The sequence below is a fragment of the Curcuma longa genome, chromosome 2, assembly GCF_044706935.1.
Source record: "Curcuma longa cultivar G26 ecotype Majalengka, Jawa Barat chromosome 2, ITB_CL_G26_1.1, whole genome shotgun sequence".
Classification (NCBI taxonomy): domain Eukaryota; kingdom Viridiplantae; phylum Streptophyta; class Magnoliopsida; order Zingiberales; family Zingiberaceae; genus Curcuma; species Curcuma longa.
This window is the reverse complement of record NC_133862.1, coordinates 166,836-194,315: the sequence shown is the minus strand read 5'-3', so window position 1 is coordinate 194,315 and position 27,480 is coordinate 166,836. Positions and strand designations below refer to the sequence as shown.

Here is a 27,480-nt window from a genome sequence, read left to right as displayed (position 1 = left end):
TTTATTCTTATTATTATTCTTCACATTTATATTTATTCATATAAATTAAATTAATTAAAATGAACCATTAACTTTAATTTTCCTGCATATGCATACGTATTTTCAGTTTAAAAAAAATGCTATATTCAAATTTTATTATATATTTATTAAGTTTAACTATATTCAAATTTGTTTATATATTTATTGAGCTTGTTCAAATTTAGCTTGAGACAAATTTGAGTTTTTTTTTATCAAGCTCAACTAATAACTTTGCTATCCTTATAATTTTAAATTTATAAATTATTATATTTTTATATATTTAAATAAAAAAATTAAGAAATAAATTCATAATTAAATTTTATATAATTTAATTAAGAAATTTATTAAATTTTGTTAATGAATATTCATAAATCACTTATAAGTATTAAGTTTATTTATTTATTATATATATATATATATATATTATTGAATAAATATAAATAAAGTTTATGAAAGTTTAGTTCTTTTATGACTTATTTATGGAATTAGTTAAGTATTTAAGGATCGAATCTCAATCAATTCGAATAATATCTTTTTCATAGTGGTTAATTATATTTTTTTGATTTATCTCTTTCACATATAATTATAGGAACGATTGTGTGGGACCGTTATAATGATGGATTCCATCTTTTTAATGTCCCGTGACATAGATGAGTTAGTTACTACGAGATAGACTTATTGAATTGAAGTGGACAAAGATCAAATTTTAATAAAATCGAGGCAATACTTCTTTTGTAGTGATCAATTATAATTTCTTGATTTATTTTATATATGATTATAAAATCGATCGTGTGAAATCGTTGGGATGATAAATTTTATTTTTTTTACCGTTTGTGAAGTAAAAGTGATGCTAGAGATTGTCCAACAATAGTCTCCGGAGTATAGCTGAGTTGATTATGATAGAGCAGACTTACAAAAGAGGACAATTTGACATTTTCTCGATTTATCTTTTCACAGATGATCGTAAGATCGATTGTGTGAGACTACTAGACTAATGAATTTCACCTTCTATAAAAAATTGTCCAACAATAAATCAGATTCAGCCACGTGGCTAATTATCCGCCACGTTTCTGCACCCATCGGACCCCTCTCTCTCTCTCTCCACGTTCTATCAAAACGATCGTGGATGTCTCCACCCGGTAGCATCCATCCTGTGGCGGAAAGCAAGGATCGGATAGAAAATGCACCTCTGCTCCCCCAAAGCTCAGTTCCCTCTGCTCCCTTCGCCATCCTCCCCAACCTCCAACTTCAACTCCAATCTCGTCTCCCTCTCTCTCATCGCCGCTCCCTCCCTTCGATCCCTCCTCCCTCCCGTCAGATCCAGGAACTCCTTCCCTGCCCCCCTCCAGCACAAGCTCGACCATGCCCAGGTGGGCGTCGATGAAGATCTCGACGATGCCCGGGAGGGACTCCTCGTCGTCCGCCGCCCCGTGAAGGATGACTTCGAGGATTCAGCAGGAGTGGGTTCTCTGGCGGAGATCGAGGAGAGGAGCGGGGGAGATGAAGAAACACCTTCTGTTTCTAAGATCGATAGGGGGCTGTCGGAGTTTGCCAAAAAGATGATGATGTTCGAACCCGAGAGAGTCGTAGCTGGTGAGAAGAGGCCGCTCGGCATTAACTTGGAACTAGGTCTATACCGTGCCAAAGTCCTCACTAGGAAGTACAAGTTCAAAGAAGCTGAGGAGATTCTCCTTAAGGTAAAGCGTATTCCGCTCCTTATTCTTGTAAGAAGTAGTTGTCCTTAGATTTTCCACAAGTTTAGTATATTTAATATAAAAGAACCATTATGTTGACTTGGATTACTTGGCATATTCATCATTTCTGGCTTTTTGATCCAGTCCTAGTATAGGAAGAAAATTAAATTGCATAATCATGAACTTTGGTTATAGACATTTTCTTGCCATTTTTGTAGCTAAATTATGATCACAATTAAATGGATCTAACCCAAAAGAAGTTTAAGATAGAGCGAAGAATCAAGAGTGTTGGAAACTCTGAATCACCAGAGGTTGGCTGCCAAAGTGTTCCATGGCTTACCAAAGTAGGTGGATCACTGATTCTGAAGTCTTTAACTTTTTTTTTCTCTGTTTGTGGAGATTGGTACTTATAGGCTTTCAAGTGACATAAGTTAGTCACCTTTGTCAATTGTCAAGGACATGTGCTGAATAGCTGACAGTAGCTTACCCTAGCATCATTGATCTATTATGCCCTTCTTACTCTGTGCCGAATTTACAACTCACTGGGCCTATTACTGTTGAACATACACCACCTTTGGCAGTTCTAGGTTGCCTATGTCCAAGTGACACTCCACTATTAGTGGAGTATGGTCGGGGTATTTTATATCGTTAATGGTCTCCCTCATTGTGTTGGTTTTAGTAAAGATACTTGACAAATCAATATGCAATCTACTTATTCTCCTGATTCGAGCTCAATTCAATCTCAATTTAAACCCAATTCAAGCCCAAATTGACCCAACCTCAAACCCTTAATTGAAGACCCTAATAACTCCCTAGCAGACTCAAATAGAATCCCCAGTAGCCCTTAACTGATTTAGTTCAGAAACAATTAACCATTAAAATTTAGAATTAACCAATTTAATGTGTAATAATACAAACATTCAAGGTATATAACATGAATTTTGGTTTCGATCCGCGCTACTTGAAATGGGTACTTTTTACTATTTCGGCACTAGATTGACATTGATACTCCACTAGCACGGATGTGCCAATAGCAACAAAGGTTGACTTTTACAATCATACGAGAATCCTATGCTGACCATTGCGTGCTCGCTATTGGTCGATTTCTTTTGTTGATCACAAGAGAGGATCAAGGCTATGAAATGTTTGAGAACTTACCTAGGCAGTTAGCAACATACATTGAACGTTGATCGATGAGAAGGAATAGCAACGACAAGGACACCGATTCTTTTGCTCAAAGCGATGCGCATAGGTAAGGTTTATAAGATGTCATTAGAGGAGTGGAGAACAAAGTAGCAACAAATCACGACCGCGATAACTCGGGGAGGGGGAGAAATCACGATGGAAATCGTGAGAATATAAGCTACTAATACGTTTTTTCCTAAAGTGAGTTCCCCACCAACTGTAGCCGCACCGTCCGCTAAAATTTGTCCCTTTTTAATGCATTTACCTCGCGAAACCTGAGGTTTTTGATGCATACAAGTATTTTTGTTGGAACGTTGACAGATAACTAATGGAATACTTATAGTAGTGTCTCCGTTACTTGTAGTAGTGTCTCCATTACTTGCAAAAATAATCTTGTGAGGATCAGTATAAATGATCTTTCCCTCATGTTCGGCTATAGCGGAAACCCCCGAATCTAGAGCCGTTTGACGTTCCAGTCCAGGGATTTGGCTATGAAAAAAGATTTTAACGTAACAATTTTAATCAAAACCATTATATTAAATTCATACACACACACATATAGTTCATATAAAGTAATTTAAATAATTAATATATATCATGACAATATATATATTAGAAGTGATATAGACTCGTAACGCTGATATAATTAATTATAATTGTTATATGAATTCGTAACAATGTTATATTATATTATATTATTCTTATAATAACAATATAATTAACATATATTATATAAATTATATATAAATATATAAACTAGAATATTTATTGTATATTATATAAATTATATATAAAAATATAAGCTATAACTCTATAAATATATATATATATATATATGTTATATAAATTATTAATTAATTAATATAATTTTAATAAATATATTTAAAATTTTGTTATTTTTTTAGTAAAAAAGGCCGAATAAGTAAAATAAAAATAAAAATATTTGAATTGGAATATTTAAAAACATTAGATGTAGTCAATTTCAGATAATCCTCAATTACTTCATGTTCATATGAATTTGAATCATAATTTATCAAACTTAAAATTAATTTTAGATTAAGAAAATAATTTTAATTTTAAAAAATGATTTTAAAATTTTGAAATAATTTGAAATATTAGTAAATAATTATAAAAGTTTTAATCTATTAAGAATTAAAAAAATATAATTTTAAATGTTTTAAATAAATTCCCAAAATATATAATTTCCAAAATATAATTTTAAATATTTTAAATAAACTTTAAAAATTTATAAAGTTTTAAATATATTTAAAAATAATTAGAAACCCTTAAATAACTTTAAAATATGATGAATAATTTTTAAAATTTTCTTTGACTCTTTAGAATTTTTTAAGATAATTTTAAAATTATACTTTTAAATATATTTAAAAATAATTGAAAACCTTTAAGTAACTTTAAAATATAATGAATTACCCTTGACCCTTTAGAAATTTGTTAGATAATTTTTAAAATTATATTTGAACTCTTAGTTTTATTAATGTTCATATTTATAAGCATAACAAACTTGAGATGAAAATTTTATTATGTTAGTTTAATAGTTATTCAAAAGTTTTAAATACTAGTCCTATATGGAGATATTTATTCTATTTATTTAGTATTTTTGTTAAAATTAGATATTCTTGTGATTTTTTATCAATAGGAGTTTTTTTTAATTTTAATTTTGTTATTGTTATAATTATGAACATTTGTTGTAATTATTTTAACTTTATGATACATGGGTAGTCAAATGGTACCAAAACAACATTTGTTATAATTTTTTTGTTTGGTAGAAGTAGAGAGGCCAGGGAGATGGTTCAGACAATAATGATATTGATGAGACAAAAATGCTGTAAAAGAAGAATCTCACTGCATGGTGACAAAGTTTATCACATCTAAGGTGGACTAGAATAATTTATACATTGTAATCAATATGAGATAGGGACCTATATATCTTTTATATTTAACGGATATCATGTTTACTTCATTAATAAATTAATATATAAAATAGAACACTATATATATATATATATATATAACTTAAGATGTAAAAAATAAGATAAATTTATTTATATTTTTAATTGGTTCTGATGATTCACAATCCAGTATGTTTCACGTTTCGAGAATTCACTGAAACATTTCATGATGCTTACCTTAATTCAATATACTTAATGAGGCTCTCCACTTTTGGTGTGGTCCATCTTTGAAAGTATACAGAACACTATCATGATTGTAAAGATAAAAAACACCTAACACTGGCTGACAAAATTTCTGGGAAATGAGCTTGTCCAAGTTAATCAAATATTTAAAATGTGTGATATTTACAAAAAGAGATTAATTAGTGTCCCTTGGAATCAAATCAAGGAAAGACAATGAAAGCATCAGCCAAGCCCCATTAGAGTTGATTATCCAATAGGGATGAGATATGAAAAGGAATTTCCTACCACAAACTTAATAGAGATGAGAATGTCATCATTGTTGTTCCTATAACCTTTTGGGGAGATGTTGTAATAGCACTGAGCAAAACAGATGTGGAGGTCATGGCAAAAGAGGCAATGGATAGTCCTACACCTATGGAAGAACACTCTTCTTGGAAGATAATAAATGATGTCACTAATTGAGTGAAAACTAACTGAGGCAGAAATCACCATGACCTAGATCTTCATATTTAAATGAGGGAAGTGAACACTGTAAACTAAGTATTTAAGATAGTTGGTAGACAAGCTGTAGGGGGAGAGAAAAAGGCCCTATTCTTGTGATTAGGGGCAATTAAGTTAAACAAAGAAGACTGACAAGAAGGTCTTCTTGTGGCTAAAGAAACAAAGCTCTGGTCAAGAAGATCATAAAATAATAGAAGCCAGAGAGAACCTTGAGGCTTGAGGTCGAAAAAAGTTGTTGAGTTAAAAGTTGTTTGAACCAAACTGAACTCTTGCAGGGAACCAGAGATGGAAGCAAAAGTAGAAGAGTAAACTCTACAAAAAGTACTTGCTTATATAGTGGACCCCAAACCCTTGCTTTTAATGTTGTCCAACTTACCTTTTCTTTTAACAATGTTATTTTATTGAGGGTTTTCATATTTCTGGTAACTAGGCAACTAATAATGGGGCTGACCTTGAGAAGTCAATTTTAGCTTTTGCTAAAGCAAATATACACCAGGAAAGAAAATTGTCACAGCAGTAACGTGGCTAAAAATACAAAGAGAAATATGAAGAAGGTTATTGAAGCTACATATCACATTAAATAGATTTTGGTACTAGCAATCTATCCAATAATCTTCAGTAAGTCAGTATATATGGTTAGAAAGATCATGAGTCGTTGAAAACTATTTATGTTTTTGTGTTACTGAATTGTTGTCTGCCAGGTCAAATATGTCTATGGAAACATCCATGATATGTTAAGAAAGTAGCAGGATGTTTATGAGTCAGCTATGGTGAACAATAAATTTATTTATGGAGGACATTGGATGACCCATTTTATACTTATATTTTGAAGAAACTGATCTTTATTTTATGAACTAATCATGAAATAGAGATAAATACCCTGCATATTGTAAGTAGCTCTGATAACTGTACTATATTCCATTTATTGGTTGTGGTTGTTTCTTCCCTTCTTAAGCTATACAGTGTTGAAACAGTATTGGTAGATTTATTTATTGAATTTTCTTCTGCAAAACTATAGGAATATATACACAAAGCATGGTTAAGTAATAAATTTTTCTAAGATGGTTATGAATTATGATTCAAGGAGTTTTGTTTCATTATTATTTTGTATTATATTCATACTATTTCATTTGAATTCAGTGCATTTCATTTTGGCCTGAAGATGGGCGGGCTTATGTGGCCCTTGGAAAGCTCTTTTCCAAGCAATCGAACTTTGCAGAAGCTAAATCAGTATATGAGAGAGGTTGTCAAGCTACACAAGGAGAAAATTCTTATATTTGGCAGGTCATTTACATATATTTTCTATCTTTAGTATTTTTACTCTACATCAGCAACTCTTTGGGGTGAGATACATGTATTTTATTGCATATTGTTTGACTGCTAGGAAAGTGGCACTGGAACTATATAGTATTTGCATGTGCAAACCTTGTTATTTATCTTCTATAATGTCACAAGAAGGGACATTTTCACTCTCTACAAATTTAAGAAGTACATGAAACAGTATAGTAATTGGTCTCAGACACTGGCAGCATATCCACTTGTTAAACAATAATTGTAGCTGCAATCAATATGGATTGTGTTGGTATTCCCTGGTTGCTTTTACAGTTATGGCAGAACATGACCATCCTGCCATTTTATTTCAACCTCAACAGACTTATATTCCCTGCTGACGCAGTTCTTGTTGTGTGTTATGTCATAATGTGAAATCACACGCAATGCATTTTTGAAGCAAACTGTTGGTATTTGATACTCATATATTTCTCTAATAGTATTACACAAGTTTAAGTTATTATTATTACTATGATTTTTTTACTTATATAGTATTACAAAAAAGTCATGGGAATGTTGTTTACTCTGAATCTTTGTGTACCCAGATTTGTTTGACAGATTATATTCATTTGGATTAAAAGCTACATGTTGCGAAACCATGACTTAATCCTTCTATTTTCATGTGATTCAAAGGGTCTTTTGTCATTCATTTTGTGGTATATCTACTCCTAACCACATGAATCAAAGAAAATCGTTTAGGAACTACTACTTAGGTGAGTGTTCCTAAACCAAAACTTAGGTAGCCTATATGATTTTTATGTAAAGTTGCTTGATTGACACTTGTTATGACAAGAGTAAATACTCTAGGTGGATTAACAGAAGTATTTTCTATAAAAATAGAGTTACATCAAAGATTTCATATCTTTTTATCATGGATGTACTCATTAGACACATCTAAGATAAATTACCATAGTGAATGTTGTTTGTAAATAACATTGTTTTGGTCAATGAGATTTGTAAAGTAGTAAATGTTAAACTTAAATCTTGGTAGGAGGCACTGAAAGTTAAAGGTTTTAGACTTAATAGAGTAAAGACAGAAATTTAAGTTTAGTAGTTATAGACGTAGCAATATAATTGTTAAGATCGGAGATGACGAGTTATTTGTAATTGAAAAATTTAAATATCTAGGATCATTTTTGTAAAAGGATGGAGGGGTTGATAGAGATGTTTTATATAAGATAGAAGTAGGATGATTGAAATGGAGGAGGGTATTATATATATATATATATTTTGATCGTAAGGTTAAAGTTTAAAGGGATGTTCTACAAAATAAGAGTTAGATCTGCTATGTTATATGAAGTTAAATGTTAGGCTATGAAGCAAGTATACGAGCAAAAAATGAGAGTTGCAAAGATGAGGATGTTAAGGTAGATGTGCCGACATACAAGGATGAATATAAAAATAAATGAGAATATTAAAGAGAAAGTTGAGCTTGCACCTATTAAAGGAAAGTTTCAAGAGACATGTTTAAGATGATATAAACATGTACTAAGGCTACCAATAAATACCCTAGTTAGTAGACATGAGATCACTACAAATACGTACATTAATCGAGGAAGAGAGAAACAAAAAAACTTGCTTTGCAACGATAAAATAAAATAAAATTCATTTAGATATAGATGATGATATAATAAGGGATTGAGCCCAATGGTATAGGAGGATCCATATAGTCGATCCCATATAAAAGGTTTGAATTTTGTTGTTGTTGTTGTTGTTGCTTAATTATCACTTGTAGGGATTATATCATGAATTTGCTTAGACATTTTGAGAGTTCAAAGGACATGTAGTTTATCAAAGCTTATTTTATCTTTAATATTACATCAACATGCAGGTATAGTGTCTTACTTATTTAGCATCTTTTTGACAGTGATCAATTGTTGTGCAATTCATGCTGAGCAGTATGCATAGCTGGGATGATCACACCTTTTTGTTTGAACAGTGTTGGGCTATGCTTGAAAGTAAGGCTGGAAATATCCGTAGGGCCAGGGAGCTTTTTGATGCTGCTACAGTAGCTGACAAGAAGCATGTTGCAGCTTGGCATGGATGGGCAGTACTAGAAATACAGCAAGGAAATATAAAAAAGGCAAGAAATCTTCTTGCAAAAGGACTTAAATACTGTGGGGGAAATGAGTACATTTACCAAAGTCTTGCAATCCTTGAAGCAAAAGGAAAAAGGTTTAAGAGGGCTAGGTACTTGTTCCAGCAAGCTACCAAATGCAACCCTAAAAGCTGTGCAAGTTGGCTTGTAAGACTTGCTTTTTCATCTATAAAACTTATTTTTTACTCTCAACTATTATTTCTCACGGATAAGAATTCATCAATTCCCATGTTCCTCTTGAATCAGGCATGGGCGCAGGTAGAAATGCAACAACAGAATAACTACACAGCTAGAAAGCTTTTTGAGGTGACATTTTTTACCAGATTATTCTTGTGGTCTTAACGTACTCCATCAATCCTATCCTTTTTCAGGGCGTGCAACTTATCTTGTATATGAAAAACTTGAGGACAAAACAAGGGGACTTACATGAGTGATACAGTCAGACTTTGGCTATCAATTAATGTGTTCGAAAAATAGGAGGTGGAAGGAAAAAGAGAAAGGAAATACTCTCAAAATTTAACATTAAGCATGAATCGGTTGCATAAGTGTGAAAGTGCTAGTGCATTTCTATGAATAATTTGATGTAGGTGTAGATAGGAGGTAGCACACTGCATAAAGTACTATAGTTTGTTTCTCACATTTCCAGTGTCTCTTATGGTTCATCTAAAGGTTTGACCTCCCCATCATCTTGGAGTTAGAAGGTAGGCTACCTCATTTGTAGGGCCATGCCTAGGTTCTAACTCAAATGAGAATATTTTTAATGCTAGTGCTTAACACGACAAGTATTGTATACTAGAGTGATAGTATTGAATGGCTAAGTTAGGGTTGTTACCTCTCCTAGAGGTCCATCAGCTAGTTTTGCTCACCGGATAATAGTTTAAAGAAGATTCAAATTGGTTGGTTTTCACACTTTCAGTGACACTGTATAAAGAGGTGAATTATTGGCTGAGGAGCTTGGTCGTAGCAGGTCTCTTCTATTGAAGTTGGGAACAACTTAACTTACCATTGTCCATTGATGAAGTGGATAAGGATTTACCCGGTGCCTAGTGTATGGTTGTAATGTATATGCAAGACCTCAAACTTGTTTCATATTCAATTACACGTGGTGATGATTGTTTTAGGTTCATCCCTATGATGTCCTATTGATTTTTGAAGTGTGTCAAAATGTACTTTTCCGTTAACCTTCATTTCTTTTCTATCCAATGTCTAATGGGCTTGGCCCTATTGCGACATAGTGATCTTGAATATCTTGATATTACTTCTTCGCCAAATAATTTATTTGCAAGTTGCTCTCATTCTTTCTCGGTTATGCTGTACCAATTAAACTGATTGAGAAATACATTTGAGTTTAACTAACCATTGAAACTAGTCGCTTCAAGGTTGACTTCAAGGTTGATCCGGTCAGTACTATTTGATTTGTGTACAGACTTAAGTTGATATTAGTGTCAATAAGAACAATCTTCTTCTTACAGAGTAGAGTAATAGAATAATGATCACAATGCGTGTAGTGTCTAGGTGAACACATGGGCTGCTAGCTCAAAACCCTTATCCTTTGCTAATGTGTTGATAACACTGGTAGCATATTCCTTAAATGGTTTTAGGTCATCCACTTTGTATCGAAGAGTTTTAAGTTCAACTTTTACCTAGTATCTAGTTGTCTAATAGTGGAATGTCTTCTTATGATCAATATGAAGGTTTGACAAGTATTGAAGATTAAAATTAAGTAGCATATTAAATTAAGAAAACAAGCAGTGAGAACTTAAAGGATATAGGATAATAGTATTGATCTCATAATTAGGATTGAGAGAAAAGTCATGTTTAGGTGGTTCTTATAATAGTACTAAACTACAAAAATTAACTAAACTAGCTAAATTAGAATAAACGTATTTTCAATAAGATAATTGAGTTTACCAAGTTGAGGTGAGCCTCTCTGTTGCAAAGTGTGCACCACATAGTATTTGAATGAGCCCAATCTCATCGTAAAAATCTACTCTGAGTGAGGATGTAAGGGAGTTGATATATATATTTTTTGAATATGTGGATTAATCTATGATTTTTTAATGAGATTAAATCAAATTAGATCCTAAGTTGGGATTCAACCTTCACTCTCAGACATGAGTTATCACATAGCGTCAATTTGCAAAATCGGCATTTAGTAACTGATATGAGCCATGATGCGGGAACAACAACATTGGATGTGATGGTGGTGCTTGTGTGTGATGCAGTGGTCACACTTGGGTGTGATGCAATCGTCATTGCTTCTTGTGGTGCGGAGATGTTGTGGTTTGGGGGAGGTGGAAGTGAGAATGCATATGACAATAGGAGAAAGCCCTTCATCTCTTGGTTGGAGGTGATTGCTTGGTGATGATTAGCATATGAATGACAATGGTATACATTGAAGTGGTGCAATATAGACTTTGTTGCTGCTTGGATGTTGGTTCAAGGTTGGTACTAGGAGATAGGGCAACATTTGTGGGTTGATGGTTGTGAGGATTGACAATGGCAAAGAGAATCAATCCTGTAAAAGGTCATACACTGACTCCGAGCGCCTCACATAGCCGACTCCATAGCCATCTGTAAGAAGTAAATCAGGTATGCAGTAGGCCCATAGGAGGAAGGACTTACTTCCAGGGTAATGAGACCCCCGAGAATCGACCCTTGCTCAATCCAGTGGCAAAAAGAATCAAGGATTTGGGAGAACTGGTCAAAAATCTCGTGGTGGGTGCTCATGAGCAGTTGCATATGGGAGAGTTTTGCAAATTGTTGGGGATGTCGGAGAATTAAAACTGAATTTGTTAGACCTAATGGGATCCACATCTCCACACTAGTATGATATTGTCCACTTTGGACCTAAGCCCTCATAGTTTTGTTTTTGGGTTCTACCCAAAAGATCATCATACCATTGTGGAGATATGTTGATTCTATTGGTTGTAACAATAGATATTAGAGTCATGGTCTATGTGGAGTTATGTGGGGACCCTCAGGAAAAAATGAAAGAGGTCCGCTCGGACCATGGGGATAATTGGTAAATACAATCAATGTCCCACATTGGAAATACACGGAAAAGATCATGAGTTTATAAGATGGAAGATATCTCCATTGGTATGAGGTCTTTTGGGTAGATCCAAAAAAACCATTGAGGGGAGGATTGTTGGGATACAATCAAAGTCCCACATTGGAAATACATGAAAAAAAATCATGGGTTTATAAGATGGGAGATATCTCTATTTGTATGAGATCTTTTTGGTAGAATCCAAAACAAAACCATGAGGGTTTAAACCCAAAGTGGATAATATCATACCATTGTGGAGATATGTTGTTTCTATCGGTTTTAACAATTGGTATCAGAGTCATGGTCTATGTGGAGTCATGTGGGGACCCTCGGGAAAAAACGAAGGAGGTAGAGAAGGCTCGGACCATGGGGATAATGGTAGGGGGTTAGGCTCGGACCATGAGGATAATGATAGGGAGCTCTCAGTGGTCGTTTGTTTAAGAAGAGGATTGTTGGGATACAATTAAAGTCCCACATTGGAAATACATGAAAAAGATCATGAGTTTATAAGATAGAAGGTATCTCCATTGGTATGTGACTTTTTGAATAAAAGCTCAAAAATAAAATCATGAGGACTTAGGTCTAAAGTGGACAATATGAACAATTCAACTCATTGAATGTGAACATATTATTAATTAAAAGATAAATCAATACAAGAAATCATAACTCTTTTATAGACCCATAATGTGGGCATTTCTTTGTAAAAATATGATTTGGCTATTCCAAAAAACTCTTTACAATTTCCAAATAAATGTAAACAATTCTTTTCAAAGTGTAAAATAATAATATTTCTAAATTGTAAAGCGTCACTCCTTGACTCCAAACTCCTGTCCCACAAACCAACTTGCCTTTGCTGATATCCTGACCTTGCCTATGATCTGCTGACTTTGTGATCTCATTTACTTTTTTTACTGATCAACCTTGTGAGATGCAGTTGGAGGAGATTGCTGCTTGGTATTTTACCAGTGATATTAATTAAATGAGACAGCACTGGTATGCTAATGATCCAATTGACATAGGTTTGCTACAGAATGCTTGTGCCAAAAAAACATAATGTTAAGTTCAGTAAACCTGTGGAACAGTAAGTTTCATTGGTGCCAATTGAAGCAACACTTTTGATGCTTTGTTTGGAAATAAAAAAAAATCAGGAAATTATAACCAGACAAGGCCTTCTATATATCTAATGCGCTCATGGAAGAGTGGATAGTTGGCAGGGATTCGAACATTAGTTCGTACAATATATTTGCTTATCACTACGTGCTTAACTATGATGTCAACAATCAATAAGGGAATGGTCAACAGGGATTCTGTGTCAGTCATGATTAAAAATTTTGTCTAGGCTTAATTATATATTTTCATATTATTCTGAGTCTTATTATTGTAGTTATTCTAATATGAGGTTGTTCTATCATGGATCGAGTTATTTGCCAAGGTTGATTCTTCTTGATATGGGAGAATAATGCAATAGACAAGAGAGTTTGTTTAAAATTTTAGGTTATAATTGTTTTACAAGGTTGTTAAATTTTACTACTTATTATAAAGTTACCTAATATTGGGCTATGACTTGAGTACATTAGTAGAAGATGAGAATCACATAGATGAGGATATTAAAATTGATGTATGGACATACGAGGATGGATATGATAAGAAATAAAAATATTATATTGCGTCTGCTGAGGGAAAACTCTAAGAGACACGTTTAAGATGGTACGAACTTAAACGATCAATAAATGTTTGAGTTAGGCGATATGAAACTATAACAAGTACACATATTAAATGAGAAAGAGGTAAACTAAAGAAGATATAGTTAGCAACGATAAAATTGGATAAAATTTATTTAAATTTAGATGATGATATAGTAGGGGATAAAACTTAATAATGTAGGAGGATCCATATATCCGACCCTAGTTAATGGGATAAGGGATAAGATCTGGTCACTTAGTGTGTTTAGGAAGAGCCTTTTTTTATAAAAGGGGATTTTCACCCTTCATGTACGTTTTTTTTTTTAATGAACTTTTTCTCTTTGTGAGATTTTTCTCTGAGATTGGATTCTGATGTTGCAGCACATCCACCCCATCAATGCATACTACATGAAAAAGTCATTCAAATACTCATCTTCTTCGCTTAAGAACTGTTTTAAATAAAAATTTAACTATTAACATGGAGGAATTGATACCTCCTCACAAGTAGTTTTTTTTATCCCAATCTCTTCTAGTGGTGCAAATCTCCAACTAGCGGCTTGGATTATGAATAACTGCTAGATATTTTGATTCTGTTTAATATTGATAGTTATGCTTATCCACTAGAATTTTTGTTATTTCTCATGCATTCAGCCTTCTTGGCTAAGAATTTTACACAAGTGGATAGGCTTTGGTTACATTGATCCATTTTGGCTGATTTACAGGAAGCTATACAGGCCAGTCCCAAGAACAGGTTTGCATGGCATATCTGGGCGCTGTTTGAGGTTAATCAAGGCAACATTGATAGAGGAAGGAAGCTTCTGAAGATTGGCCATGCTGTAAACCCAAGGGATCCTGTTATCCTTCAATCCTTAGCCTTGCTAGAATATAAGCATTCATCCGCCAACCTTGCTCGTGCGTTGTTCAGAAAAGCATCTGCACTTGACCCAAGGCACCAACCTGTCTGGGTGGTAAGATTGTCCCATTCTATGCTTAGATAGCAGTCAAGTATCTGTTTGATGAAACTTACTCACAGAGATTATTTAGTAGCTACATGTCAGTAATTAATCTTATACAATGGAATAAAACTAATGTTTTTGTGAAGATATGAAATTGGTTAATGTTTGTAAAATATCTTTCTACAAATGTTTATAACGTAAAGAACTAGTTCAAATGATTTGTGAGTTAGGTAATTAGATAAACAGATGAATCATGTCAACAACCGAGTGAGTCATGCCAACAACCATCATATTCCTGTCATGTTTTTTGCTATAGTTCATGTTTCTGAGAGTTACTAATGTTTGTCAGACCTGCTCTTTTTTTTTTTGTCCTCCCTTCACTTGCATCTGCAATTCACGTTGAGAGTTTGTCTAATATTTGCCAGTCCTAATATTTTCCATACTGCTCTGTTTTTTTTTTCTTTTTCTAAATACTATAATATAACTTACTCTAAAAGTCTACTTTGTATTTATTCTTCTATCCATGTTCTGACATACTTATGTATTCTCCATCTGCAGCTGCAATTAAATTCACTCTCTTTGTGAGAAAGAGTGATGCCAATAATGTTCTTTGGGTGAATGCTTTTCTCTCTTTGCTCCCATCTTTTTTCTCTAAACTCTCTCCTTCCCCATCATAGAAAAGTCGAGTTCTTCTTGGTGGGGGAGATGATGTAATTAGAGTTTCTTTAAAAAGGTTGTTTAGATTTATTTGAGAGATCAGTTATATTTTTAAAGGTTGTCTCATTTATTTGGGAATTTGTTAAAGTTTTAGGCAACTAACTCAATTTTTTAACGAAGATAGGCTCATTACCTGCCTCCTATAAAAGAGGTTATTATCCTTTGTATTGAATTAGCTTTCGAGTAATAATATTTTCCCTCTTTTGGTGAGGTGAGTTGTTCTTTGTGCTACATCAGATAAAACAGGGAGGTTGCATAATTACCCGAAAAGACAGAATTAGCTCATAGATCTTGCCATAATAAATGCATATAAGGAACTTGTGCTTTCTGCTTGCATACGAGAGGCCACCTGTCAAGGATGTTTATGTGAATGTGTTCACGTGATGAGCTCCTACACCAGTATGTGACATTTTCTTTTTCACTCTACTCTAAGAAAATCTGTATCGATGCTGCTGAGCACATTAACATCCTTGCTATTTTACAGTAGATCTGCATGTGCAGAGGGCATTTTGATTTCAATTATGGGATATTGAGAAAATTGCAAATCGTAAAACTGTTGTTAAAATGTCATTCTTAACTGCCAATAGTACCAATAAGTTATATTTCTTTTTTAGGCATGGGGCTGGATGGAGTGGAAAGAGGGAAATATTAGCACTGCCAAGGAGCTTTATCAAAGAGCTTTATCAATTGATTCAACTTCTGAAAGTGCTGCTCGTTGCCTGCAGGTAGAAACCATATCATTAATATTTTTTTTTCCTGAATCCAATATACACATTCTAGCTATTAATAGGTGTCTCTATTTTCTTGAATCTGGTAGGTTGCTCTCGATGTTGTGCTTGTCAATGTTCTTTGCTAGTAAATACAGCTTTTACTTGTTTCTAATACAGGTTTAAATGTAATTTTATGAACGAACAATATTATTATTACTAGCAAATGTGGCATTAATACATTGCTTTCTGGCCTATAACCAACTATCCTGCAAACCAAAGATTATCGTTGTTGTATGATATAAGATTACTTCGCTAAGGAAATGGCTCATGTGGACCTTTTCAGTGCACATAACTGAATAACCTTGGCAATTTATTCTAAGATCTTTGGCTTAGTAAGATTGAATGAAAATGGTATCTATTTGCAAAGAAAGCAAGTGATTAAGGTTTCATCACTACTTAAACAAGCTTATTAATATGTCAAAATATATAAGTTCTCTAATATTTAACACTTCAATTGTGTAAAGAATCCAAAAAATATATCCTAGGTACAAGTAATCACCACTCTTATTTTCTCATTGTTTGCCAATTAGATGGAAATCTATGGTTTAACAACTGAATATGAATTCTTGGTAGCTAGTTGCATACTGGCATTTGTTGGTGAACTTACTGAGTTTTTTTAGGGACGACAATATCTCGCTTAAGTTATATCTTTATTTCTTGATATTTTGAAAAATTCTGTTAGTGTAACTTTGCAGGCATGGGGTGTCTTGGAACAAAGGATAGGAAACCTATCAGTGGCAAGAAGATTGTTTGGATCTTCACTTGAAATAAATTCTCAAAGTTATATTACATGGATGACATTGGCATCATTGGAGGAGCGACGAGGTAATCCTGTTCGGGCTGAAGAAATCCGTAATCTATATTATCAACAGGTGAGTCAATGCTATTCTAATTGGGATGTCTATTCATATTTTACTGAAATTTGTTGTTACATTTATGTTCTATTTCATTTTGTTTGTTATCAAAATTATTTTACTCATATCTTTTGATCACATTGGACAAATGATATATCAAAGTATTTAAAATTATGAAAATTTGCAGTCTTATATTTCTAATAAATAAGATTATTTATAATTATTCACGGGCTCTGTTCTTGAAAGTTGGTGAGTCAAGCTCACTAGTGTTCGATGTTGTTAACAACTTTGTGCTTTTAGTGCCCCTGCCCTTGAGAGTCAACAACTTCAATACCCTAGAATTTTTCATTAAACCATATAGGCTCATAAGCTTCATCACAAAATAATTACTACGATGTCTGCCTAATTCGTTTTACATCAAGCTTCAAATAAATATGTACGCCGAGTCAAAATACTCTAATGGTTCTAGAAATTTTAAAGCCTCTAAAAATTTACAATTACTAGACTCTGTTATAACTTATTTCCATGTTGCCTGATGTTTTTTAAATAGTACCTTGCTAACTGGTTTTGGGTAATCTACGACAATCCTCTAAATGTCCTCATTAGGGATTTTAATTATAGGCCAAACTCTAAATGTCCTGATTTGCTGATTAGGAGTTAAAAAAAAAAGTTTTGTGTACTTTTTTTTGGTTGATAATTTAAGTGTTCAGACTTCGCCCGATTAATCCTTGAGGTAGATGGTCTTCCTCCTTAGTTCATCTACTGAGTAAATCCGGAACATAACTTATGCACATTTAGAAGCTGACCGTTAGAATATTTATCCCTATTAGAATTCGAACTCCGGTCCTTTTATATATATACTTGCATAAATGCAAAGTTTCTTGGCATTCTTTGATTGTTGGTATAATGCTTTTCTCAGCACCTATCCAATGCCGACTGTGTATTAACAATTTTGCTATTCCAACAGCGGACCGAAGTAGTCGATGATGCTTCATGGGTTATGGGCTTCACCGACATCATCGATCCGGCTCTTGATAGCCTAAAGCGACTGTTAAATTTGGACGGGAGCTTTGAGTTAAAGGAGCAGAAGATTCTAAGAAGCTTGGAAACAACTGCTTTAAATAACAGCTCCAATGAATTTTTGAGGAACCCAACTCTCACAGATAATGGATCAGAGTGCGAAGAGAATACAAGCCCGTACGAGAGTGATTTCAATTTGGATGTGTTTGTGAGAGATAAATTATCTCTCAACGTATCAAATTTGGGAACGGTGATAGAGAGCTGCTAAATGAGGAAAGAAAAGAACCTGTTCTTGTTCTGCCTGGAGCTTAGCTTTCGATATTTCTTAGTGATGGTCGTTGAGGATCATATTTTTTGATCTTGGTGGTAGTAAACAAGTCGGTTTCGTATTCTGTCATTTTTATTATTAGAAGCACGATAGATTTTATTTACCACTGTTTTATGTGATTACAATCTAAATTTCATGTACCCGGGGCAATGATGTTGTGGTAGGACATCCGGGTTGTCATTCAGACATCTGTGGTTTGATTCCAACTACGCCGTATTTCACACGATAATAATAGAAAATTTAAGAAGCATGTTAATAGAAGCTTTACCATGGAAGTGGTTTTAGGCTAACGCAACTCTAAAGCAAAGTCATATAAAATTTCTTGTGGCTTTAAATTTTTTAATTTGTAGCCTTATAAGTAGGGTGCAATGGTAAAGGTCAAAATTTGAATTTTAAATTAGAGATAGAAAAGAGAGGAGAGAGTAAAATAAAATCTTATGTGGTTAGTTGTAATGCTATCTCTATCGACACTTGCATCTCTGTCCCCTTTTTATTCAGTTTTAGTTAAATGACGAAGGCCAAATTCTAATAAAGAAAACTAAAAGTGAGCCCTTCCTTCCAAATATTAACAACCAAAGTGTTTTGTAACCCTTGCGCATTATCACTTTGAACAAATCAAACAATATTATTCTTTTTTATCCATAATGTTAAAAGGGTCCTTGCTCTTTTAAAAATTATTAAAACAACCCTCTATTCGTAATTTGATATGTAAAATATTATTCACAATAAATAAATATTTTGAATATAATCTTCTGCAAAAGGTGAAATCCGTCACTTTAGTGGTCTCACACAGTTAGTCATATGAATATCTATGAGGAGGTAAATCGAAAAACTACAATTGATCACGATGAAAAAGAGTATTGCTCGACTAAATATTTTGAATATATTCGATAGAGGGTGAGATGCTCTTGTTCATAAATTTTAAAAGAGGGATATTTTTTCGATATGGATAAAAAAGAGGGCCTTTTTAATTTCATGCCAAGTTTGTATGTAACTTGGAGATATATAACAAGAAAAGGGTTACTTCAAACATCCTTCTTCGCAAGGAGTGGCTGCCACGATTCATCAGGCAGCCAGCTCCCTTCCTCTCCATTTAAGGATTTCCTTCTTCCTCTGTTTGCGCCTCGGAGAAGCCTGCCTGCCCCCTCAGACTAATCTGGCCGCAGTTCGTCTAGCCGGTTTGTGCCCCCTCTCTCCGATGTATCACTTCAAACTCGATTCATAAGTCAACTATGATCATCTTGCAGGGTGGCTTTGGCATCTGATCTTGCTGTCAAGGTCAAAAGGGGATTTTTGACAACAGGTGATCTCCTTTTTCTTCTGATCCATCATTTTCTGCTCCTGAATCTAAAATCTTGCTGTTTATTGGTTGAATCTTGGAAGGCCTTGCTTGGAGCTAACCCTAATTGTAGACCTTTTGCGCATCTTATTTAGTAGCTAAGTAGTAGCTTTCCACTAGATTTGGTCACAGGATGGTGAGTTCCTCAAGTGTGCAGGAGTCTTCATTGGCAATTGATTGGTTCCAGAATCTGAAACTAGCTTTAACTGTTGTTTCTTTCTTGAACTCACAAGTATACTTCCAGTTGTCTGAATCTGTGAGAAGTATTTTCTGAATTAGAGAGAGAATATGTATTAGCCCTGATTTTCTTTTTCTTTGACAGATAAACTGCTGTTGAGATCTTGAGATAGATGGGTAAGTGTTTCAGCAAAAAAATTGACTCATCACCACATGGTGTTGGTGGTGTAAGAACCAATGGTCACTCGCACCAAAAGTCAACACCACCGTCCTATCAACCTCAGCAGCAACAAGAACCAAAGCAGAATGCCGTGGCTTTTTCAGGAGAACCTCCACGGACCCAACACAGCAGCCACCCCCATCAGCTGCAACAGCAATCACATCCCCCCCAACTGGCGGTGACCCAACACACTCCCCTTCCCACGTTGAAGCCCCCTTTGATTGCCCATGACACCATCCTTGGAAAGCCCTTTATGGATGTCAGGACCTTCTACATGCTAGGGAAGGAGCTCGGGCGTGGCCAATTCGGTGTTACATACCTCTGCACCGAGAAAGCCACTGGCCTCCAATTTGCCTGCAAGTCCATCTCCAAGAGGAAGCTATCCAATAAGGGTGACCGGGAGGACATCAAGAGGGAGATAGAGATTATGCAGCACCTTACAGGGCAGACAAATATAGTGGCGTTCAAGGGGGCATATGAGGATAGAGATTCAGTGAACCTTGTCATGGAGCTGTGCTCAGGAGGGGAGCTATTTGACAGGATCATCGCTAAAGGGCAGTACTCTGAGCGGGCTGCGGCAACTATCTGTAGGGCAATTGTCAATGTGGTGAGTATTTGCCATTTCATGGGGGTGATGCATAGGGATCTTAAGCCAGAGAACTTCTTGATGGCTACAAAGGATGAAAATGCAATGCTAAAGGCTACTGATTTTGGGCTTTCAGTTTTCATTGAGGAAGGTAATCTTCACCATTCTTTATTGTTGCATAAATAGCAAAATTGCAAGTAATGCCAATGGGATGGTTTATTAATTCTTACTTTATGTTTTCTGTTTGTCATCATCAATAACAACTTCCTTGTTTAGCCCACATCTTGTAGTTCAATCATATGTTCAGCTTCTTGTTGTTTAAGCTTATACATACTTGAAGTTCAAAATTTATGTTAAACAGATTATCTAGTAGATTAAAAGTTGAGCTGTATAGAACTATTCCATGGTGATATTGGAATTCTTTCTGTTACACAATAAACATTAGAACATTTACTGGTTTATTATTGTTCACAACTACCATTGCATTCATGGTATGGATGCTCAAAAGATATCTCTACTAATCAGCTCACTTTCTCAGCATTCTTGTAATTGGTCTGTTGAATTTTTTATCATCATACTTCTAGGGAAGAAACTATCATAATGGCTACAGTTCAAGATCCCTAACAAGAACTATGTCAATTAAATGAATAATGGACATAAACTAAAAAATAAAGTAGAAATTGATGTCATCTTAATTAATTTTAGACAAAATGGTTCACTGTAAGTTTAGTATAATAATTATATAAAATGTGGGCTGCAGTTGTCTTTATATTCTTGAATTAAGAGATGTAAGAGGGAGCAGTCACACTTGAAGTTATTAATTCAAGGGCAAAAATCAAAAGAGTGACTCTTATTTTGTTTTCGTCAAAAGAACACCCTTTTTTGAAAAAAAAAAAGGTCAAAACAACGCCTTAGCATATTTTGCATCCCCAGAATATACTTATTCCAACATTGTTGTAGCAGTTACACCGTAGCAACAGTGTAACTGCTACAATGTGTTAAAGTAGCTGCTACAACATAGAGCAAAATTATTCCAATTTAATCAAAATTACTATACATAAAGCATTACTCTTTATCAATTTGGTCAAAATTATTTAAATTTAATCAAAATAATTTTAACTTAGTCAAAGTTCTTTAAAATTATTGAAGTAGTTATGACATAGTAGTTATGTCATAGTTGTCACATTGTTATAGTTGCTATCATGGTTTGAAATCTCGTATCGTGTCAAGTGGCACGGTCAAAACATGTTGTTTTGATAAATTATTGAAACTCAAAACTATTTGATATAGATGATCAATCCTATGTTGTTGTGTTAATTATGTTGAATAGTATCATGTTATATTAACCTTCGAAACCTCTTGACATACTATAAAATATGTCAAGATGAATGAAATAATGATTATTATTATTTTTTTATCTTTTGTATGGGATAAGAATATGATGTGTTATCTTTTAATTTTACTTGATCATCTCCTTTCTTCTTCTCTATCTAATTTTCTACCAATACATTGAAACACTGATATAGTACCAAAATAGTATTATTCCAGTCAAAATTTGAAACTCCGGCTTGGTTCGAAATTTTGAACCTTGGCTGCTACAACAGTTTTGAATTGTTCTTGACCAAGTCGAAGTGATTTTGATCAAGTTTAAGCAATTTTAACTTAGTTTGTAAAGAGTATTTTGATATAATAATGCTTTATGTGTAGTAATTTTGATTAAGTTGAGTCGGGTTACTTTAACATATTGTAACAACTACGCCGTAGTTGCTACAACAACACTAGAATAAGAGCAATTTTGAGATGAGGAATATGCTTGAGCATTGTTTTGACTTATTTTTGAAAAAGGGATGCTCTTTGATAAAAACAATAATAAGAGTGTTCTTTTGATTTTTGCCTTGATTGAAACTATGATGCTTACAAGTGCTGATGGGATGACTACAGACAGAATTATTAATCCAGTTTCTGCTTTCTAAGACTCTTAATAGTTTAAGACCAAGGAATTTCCTTTTATGAACTACATAAGCGTTCAATCATTCTATGTCATGAGTTTTCTAATTAGGCTAACATACACATAATATCCTTCTTTCTGTGGTTGAATAGTGGCAACTGTTTCTGAATCCAGGAGAAGATAAACACCAAATAATTTATTAGTGCCACCCACCAATTATTTAGAATTTGTTCAATTAAATATAATTGGTCCTCAATTGCGAAGAACAGAAATATTACAAATAGAAACCAATGATGGGATTCTATTGTGGTCATTTCATATGTATATGGCTATTGTTATTTACACTCCCAGTGTGCCTTTGATATAGCACTTGGGATTTTTAGCTAATGAGTATCATCTTACAAGAATAGAGTTTGAAATAGATAAATATATGTACCTGAAGAGGTATACATAAAAGTATTTGTCCTTGTGAATAATCTCTGGATCTGATTTGTTTTCTAGATTTGGAGGTGTTGTTTTTCAAGAACATGATTCTTTTGATGTTGAAAAGTTGGATAGATTGGCCTCTGCATAAGAACTATATTACCCCAAATTTCTCTGAAGAAAAGAGAATGTTAGTGTATCCAAACCTAGAGCAATACATGATGAACCAAGAAGTCACTAATACTCATTGATAAGAAGAGTGAATTAGTATTCGCATTAACTGCAGTCAATAGCCATAACCATTTACTTCAGCCTGCATTGAAGGTTGGGTTATTCGTTGAAGATAAGGGTACATTGAACCCATATGAGATCTTAGCTTCTCTTCATTATACATCTTCTGCAGATGCAATTTTTCTTTCTGAATCTTCTTTTGCCAGCCACATTTACTTTGTTCCCTTCAGGAATTTGTAATGAACCTTATAAAGTACTCAATCAATCCCAAAGAGTTGTCATCATCAACATTATCAATAAAGTACTTAAACATGTTAGTCGTAACTATTTGGAGACTATTAGTCGTAATCATGTTACATCCTCCTCATATTCCTTGTTCTCCTCATTGCCAACATCTTTGCCCTCGTATCATTGTTGTCATCATCATCATCATCATTAGGCCACTGTCTGAGATCAACAACATGGATCTTAACTTTCTTCATCATCATAATCAATGCCTCCTTTATTTCTCCTTATTATCTCTTTTTTTTTTTCATTATGAACAGCAATTCTGTAAGAGATTTCCACATGCCTGACTGAAGGATTATTCATGTAGGAGGCATGTAATGAATAGCCATGAGTTATAAATCAAAATATTCAGAGTTTGACAATAACAAAGAAAAAAAGAATTGATAAACGAACAAATTTTTATAAATTGTAAAAAAATTATGCACAATTCAAATAGAACATCACTGAGAGAAATCATTTGTTGATGAATATATATCTGAAATTGATCTGTTGATGCCACTTAGATATGGTCAGTCAGATTTGGAATGATAGTGTGAAGTACAAAAGACTTATTTGACTACTCATTTGTTGATGATGCTTTTAGTATTTATCCAGACTATTGGGGTGTAATGTAGTGCAGGCTGTGAACAAAGAGAAGGCTAATCCATGGTCTCCGACCTAAATGCTGGAAAAGTAAATGCTAACATGAGTTTCAAATGTTTATAGGTATTACTTTCTTAGTAGGCAACAAGTGCAAAGTTCATATTGTTGGGATATCAATCGATGAGAGACACAAGTGGGTTATCAAAAGATAGACCAAACATATTCATGATAGTGACAAATTGTGCATCTTTGCTGAGAAAATAGATGAAGGAAAACTTCTAAAATATGTATAAATATCTAATGGGATTCTATAGATGCTTGGTTTAGTCAAAGTCAAAGTCCACATGGGAGTAGGAAAAAAACTCTTTAGTTGGGTTTCCCTGTAGGAAAGATAGCTTCATAGCAAAGAGAGCAAGACAGTATTGGACCATAGCTTTACTATCTTTCAAAAGAAATGTGCACTTTATTAGTCCATAGGGGAAGACTTGATTGGTCCTTTCAGTGGAACAAATGTCATGAATCTAGGATTGGAGAAAATGTGATGAACCAAAAAAAGTGTGCTATGTTAAAGGTCCATTAATGGTGCAGATGCCACCAACCTACTATTTTGCTATCTTATATCTAACTTTTTGTGAGAAGGCCATCAGTTTAAACTCCTAAACAGTTTTCATTTACTTTCATGTTGGATTCGTACAGTTGTGATATTTGGCATATTTCTAGGTTTAAATCAGCTTTAGTAGAATAGCCTGATGGTTATACTGTGAAATATCTTTGATTTTCTCTAGGGAAAACATTGAGGGACATAGTGGGAAGTGCATACTATGTTGCTCCTGAAGTTCTAAAGCGTAGCTATGGCAAAGAGGCAGATATTTGGAGCGCCGGAGTTATATTATATATTCTTCTGAGTGGTGTACCACCATTTTGGGCTGGTAAGTGCATAATGTGAGGATGTCTGACAATTTCCAAGCATTTTCATTTCATCTCTGTTAAGTTTGTCTATTGTCTTTTTGCTGAATTGCAGAAACTGATAAGGCAATATTTGCTACCATCCTACGAGGGCATATTGACTTTGAAAGTGACCCTTGGCCATCAATATCATACAGGGCTAAAGATCTTGTGAGGAGAATGCTGACACAGGACCCTAAGAAAAGAATAACTGCAGCAGAAATCCTTGGTGTGTTTGTTTGTTATTTATAATTCACTGATCTACAGCCATTATTTATCAGTATTCGTAAATGTTGTTATTGATTTTTCAGAACATCCATGGCTCAGAGAAGGAGAGGCATCAGATAAACCTATTGACAGTGCAGTTCTCACAAGGATGAAGCAATTCAGAGCAATGAACAAGCTCAAGAAGTTGGCATTAAAGGTTGGTCATTAAAGAAATACTTGTCAAATTAAAGTTTTAACGGCATTTTACTAAACCGTGTGAGTAAGTTTCAGAATTATTAATTTCACGTACCCAACTTTTATAATTCCAAAAACATGTATCACATTCCCGTTATACCCCTCGCCCTTCTTTCCACATTTAAATTTTTACTCTACTCATTCAAAAATTCACCACTCTCAATTTACGTTATTGAATTCAGATATAAAGGGATAGATACATTAAGGAGCCATCCAGAAGTACATTGATTTTGATTTGAAGTGATTCGAAGTTCTCTAAGCCATTAGTCAATTTCGGACGAAATTGACTAATGCACTTAGAGAACTCCGAATCACTTCAAACAAAAATCAAGGTACCCCTGAAAGCCTCCTTAATGTATCTGTGTTTATATTCAATAGTGTAAATTGAGAGCAATGAATTTTTGAACTTACAAAGGCTTAATAAAATTTATCACAAGCTCATTATAAGACTTAGGACAACGATGCTTTACTAACCAACACCACCAATGAGTTCCTAGCACTTCCTGGTTCGAAAAATATCAAACTTTTGAATTTTCAAATGGTGTAATTACTCTCACGATTCAGTAAAATGCCGAAGTTTCAATTTTGAGTATTGATGCAAGCTTAAACAATTTTAGGTCATAGCTGAAAGTCTTTCTGAAGAAGAGATCAAAGGGCTGAAACAAATGTTTACAAATATGGACACTGATAACAGTGGCACTATAACATATGAAGAACTGAAAAGTGGGTTAGCTCGGCTTGGTTCTAAGCTATCTGAAGCTGAAGTCCAGCAACTCATGGATGCTGTAAGACAATACTAAATTCACATGCAAATTTCAAGTTACCATTTGCCTTTTTTTCAATACATCTGTTCGTCTTAATTTGTGGATTTCATTCAGGCTGATGTGGATGGAAATGGTTCTATTGATTATATTGAGTTCATAACCGCAACAATGCATAGACACAAACTAGAAAGAGATGAGCATTTGTATAGAGCTTTTCAGTATTTCGATAAAGACGGCAGTGGGTGAGAGTCTTATGTTCCTTCCTAGTCCTTATTAGAACTATTAACAGCTCACCATCTGCTCTTGTTGTTGATTAACAGGTTTATCACTAGAGATGAGTTGGAATCAGCCATGCAGGAGCATGGAATGGGCGACCTTGCAACCATTAAAGAAATTATATTGGAAGTTGACAGTGACAATGTAAATCCTCCTTTCCTTTACATAATGATTTAGATTATATTACACACAAATGATGGTTCCTTTCGTGCAGGATGGAAGAATCAACTACGAAGAGTTCTGTGCAATGATGAGGAGTGGAATTCAGCAGCAAGGGAAGCTCTTTTAGGTTGTCAACAATCATCGAATCGATCATGATCTGTTGTTCACAGGTCAACCTTGCATAATTGAGGAAAGAATGAGTTCAAACATTGTCATTGATGGAAACAAAATCACATCCAAATCAGTCGTCTAGACGAAAACTTTCGCACTTTGTATTTGTGCAATAGTTTGAAGATTGCACTTGAGACTGCTTTGTTAGAAGAGGTTTATAAAGTGTATGCAGATAAAATTATTGTATGCTTTAATAATTGTCAAGCCATACAATGCCACTGATCTGTGTACTATGACTCTTGTATGGTTGGAGTATTGTAAAATGTTTTTAAATTATATGGAATTCTTGTTTCATTTTTATAGAGATTTCATTCTGATCATGTTGCGGAAGAGATAAGAGTCTAAATAAAAATAAAAATAAAAATAAAATAAAATGACTAACATTCAGAAGAGATATAATATTTATACAATTGAAGATGAAAGGGTTGTGAAGTCTATTCATAATAGAAACATGATTTATTATTTAGGGTCTATTTACATGTTGGAAAAATACAATTCATATATATATATTTTTAATAATTCAGATATTCAATTTTATGATCTGATTAA

At 34.0% G+C, this 27,480-nt stretch overlaps 2 protein-coding genes across 2 annotated transcripts; both read left to right on the top strand.

Annotated features, from left to right (window-relative positions):
* Positions 1-1,174: 1,174 nt before the first annotated feature.
* LOC141821259 (protein high chlorophyll fluorescent 107) lies at positions 1,175-18,377 on the top strand. The gene is made up of 8 exons (XM_074708665.1): positions 1,175-1,715; positions 6,692-6,835; positions 8,820-9,125; positions 9,225-9,284; positions 14,435-14,680; positions 16,000-16,110; positions 16,851-17,027; positions 17,977-18,377. Exons 1-8 carry the CDS (start codon positions 1,200-1,202, stop codon positions 18,295-18,297), a joined length of 1,881 nt encoding a protein of 626 aa, XP_074564766.1. The 5' UTR covers positions 1,175-1,199; the 3' UTR covers positions 18,298-18,377.
* A 1,013-nt stretch (positions 18,378-19,390) lies between these two features.
* On the top strand, positions 19,391-27,231 carry LOC141815185 (calcium-dependent protein kinase 2-like). The gene is made up of 10 exons (XM_074703109.1): positions 19,391-19,535; positions 19,605-19,660; positions 20,019-20,830; positions 24,937-25,080; positions 25,173-25,325; positions 25,408-25,520; positions 26,176-26,343; positions 26,437-26,564; positions 26,643-26,742; positions 26,813-27,231. The coding sequence occupies exons 3-10, from the start codon at positions 20,047-20,049 to the stop codon at positions 26,885-26,887; spliced, it is 1,665 nt and encodes a 554-aa protein (XP_074559210.1). The 5' UTR covers positions 19,391-19,535; positions 19,605-19,660; positions 20,019-20,046; the 3' UTR covers positions 26,888-27,231.
* The last annotated feature ends 249 nt before the right edge of the window (positions 27,232-27,480 follow it).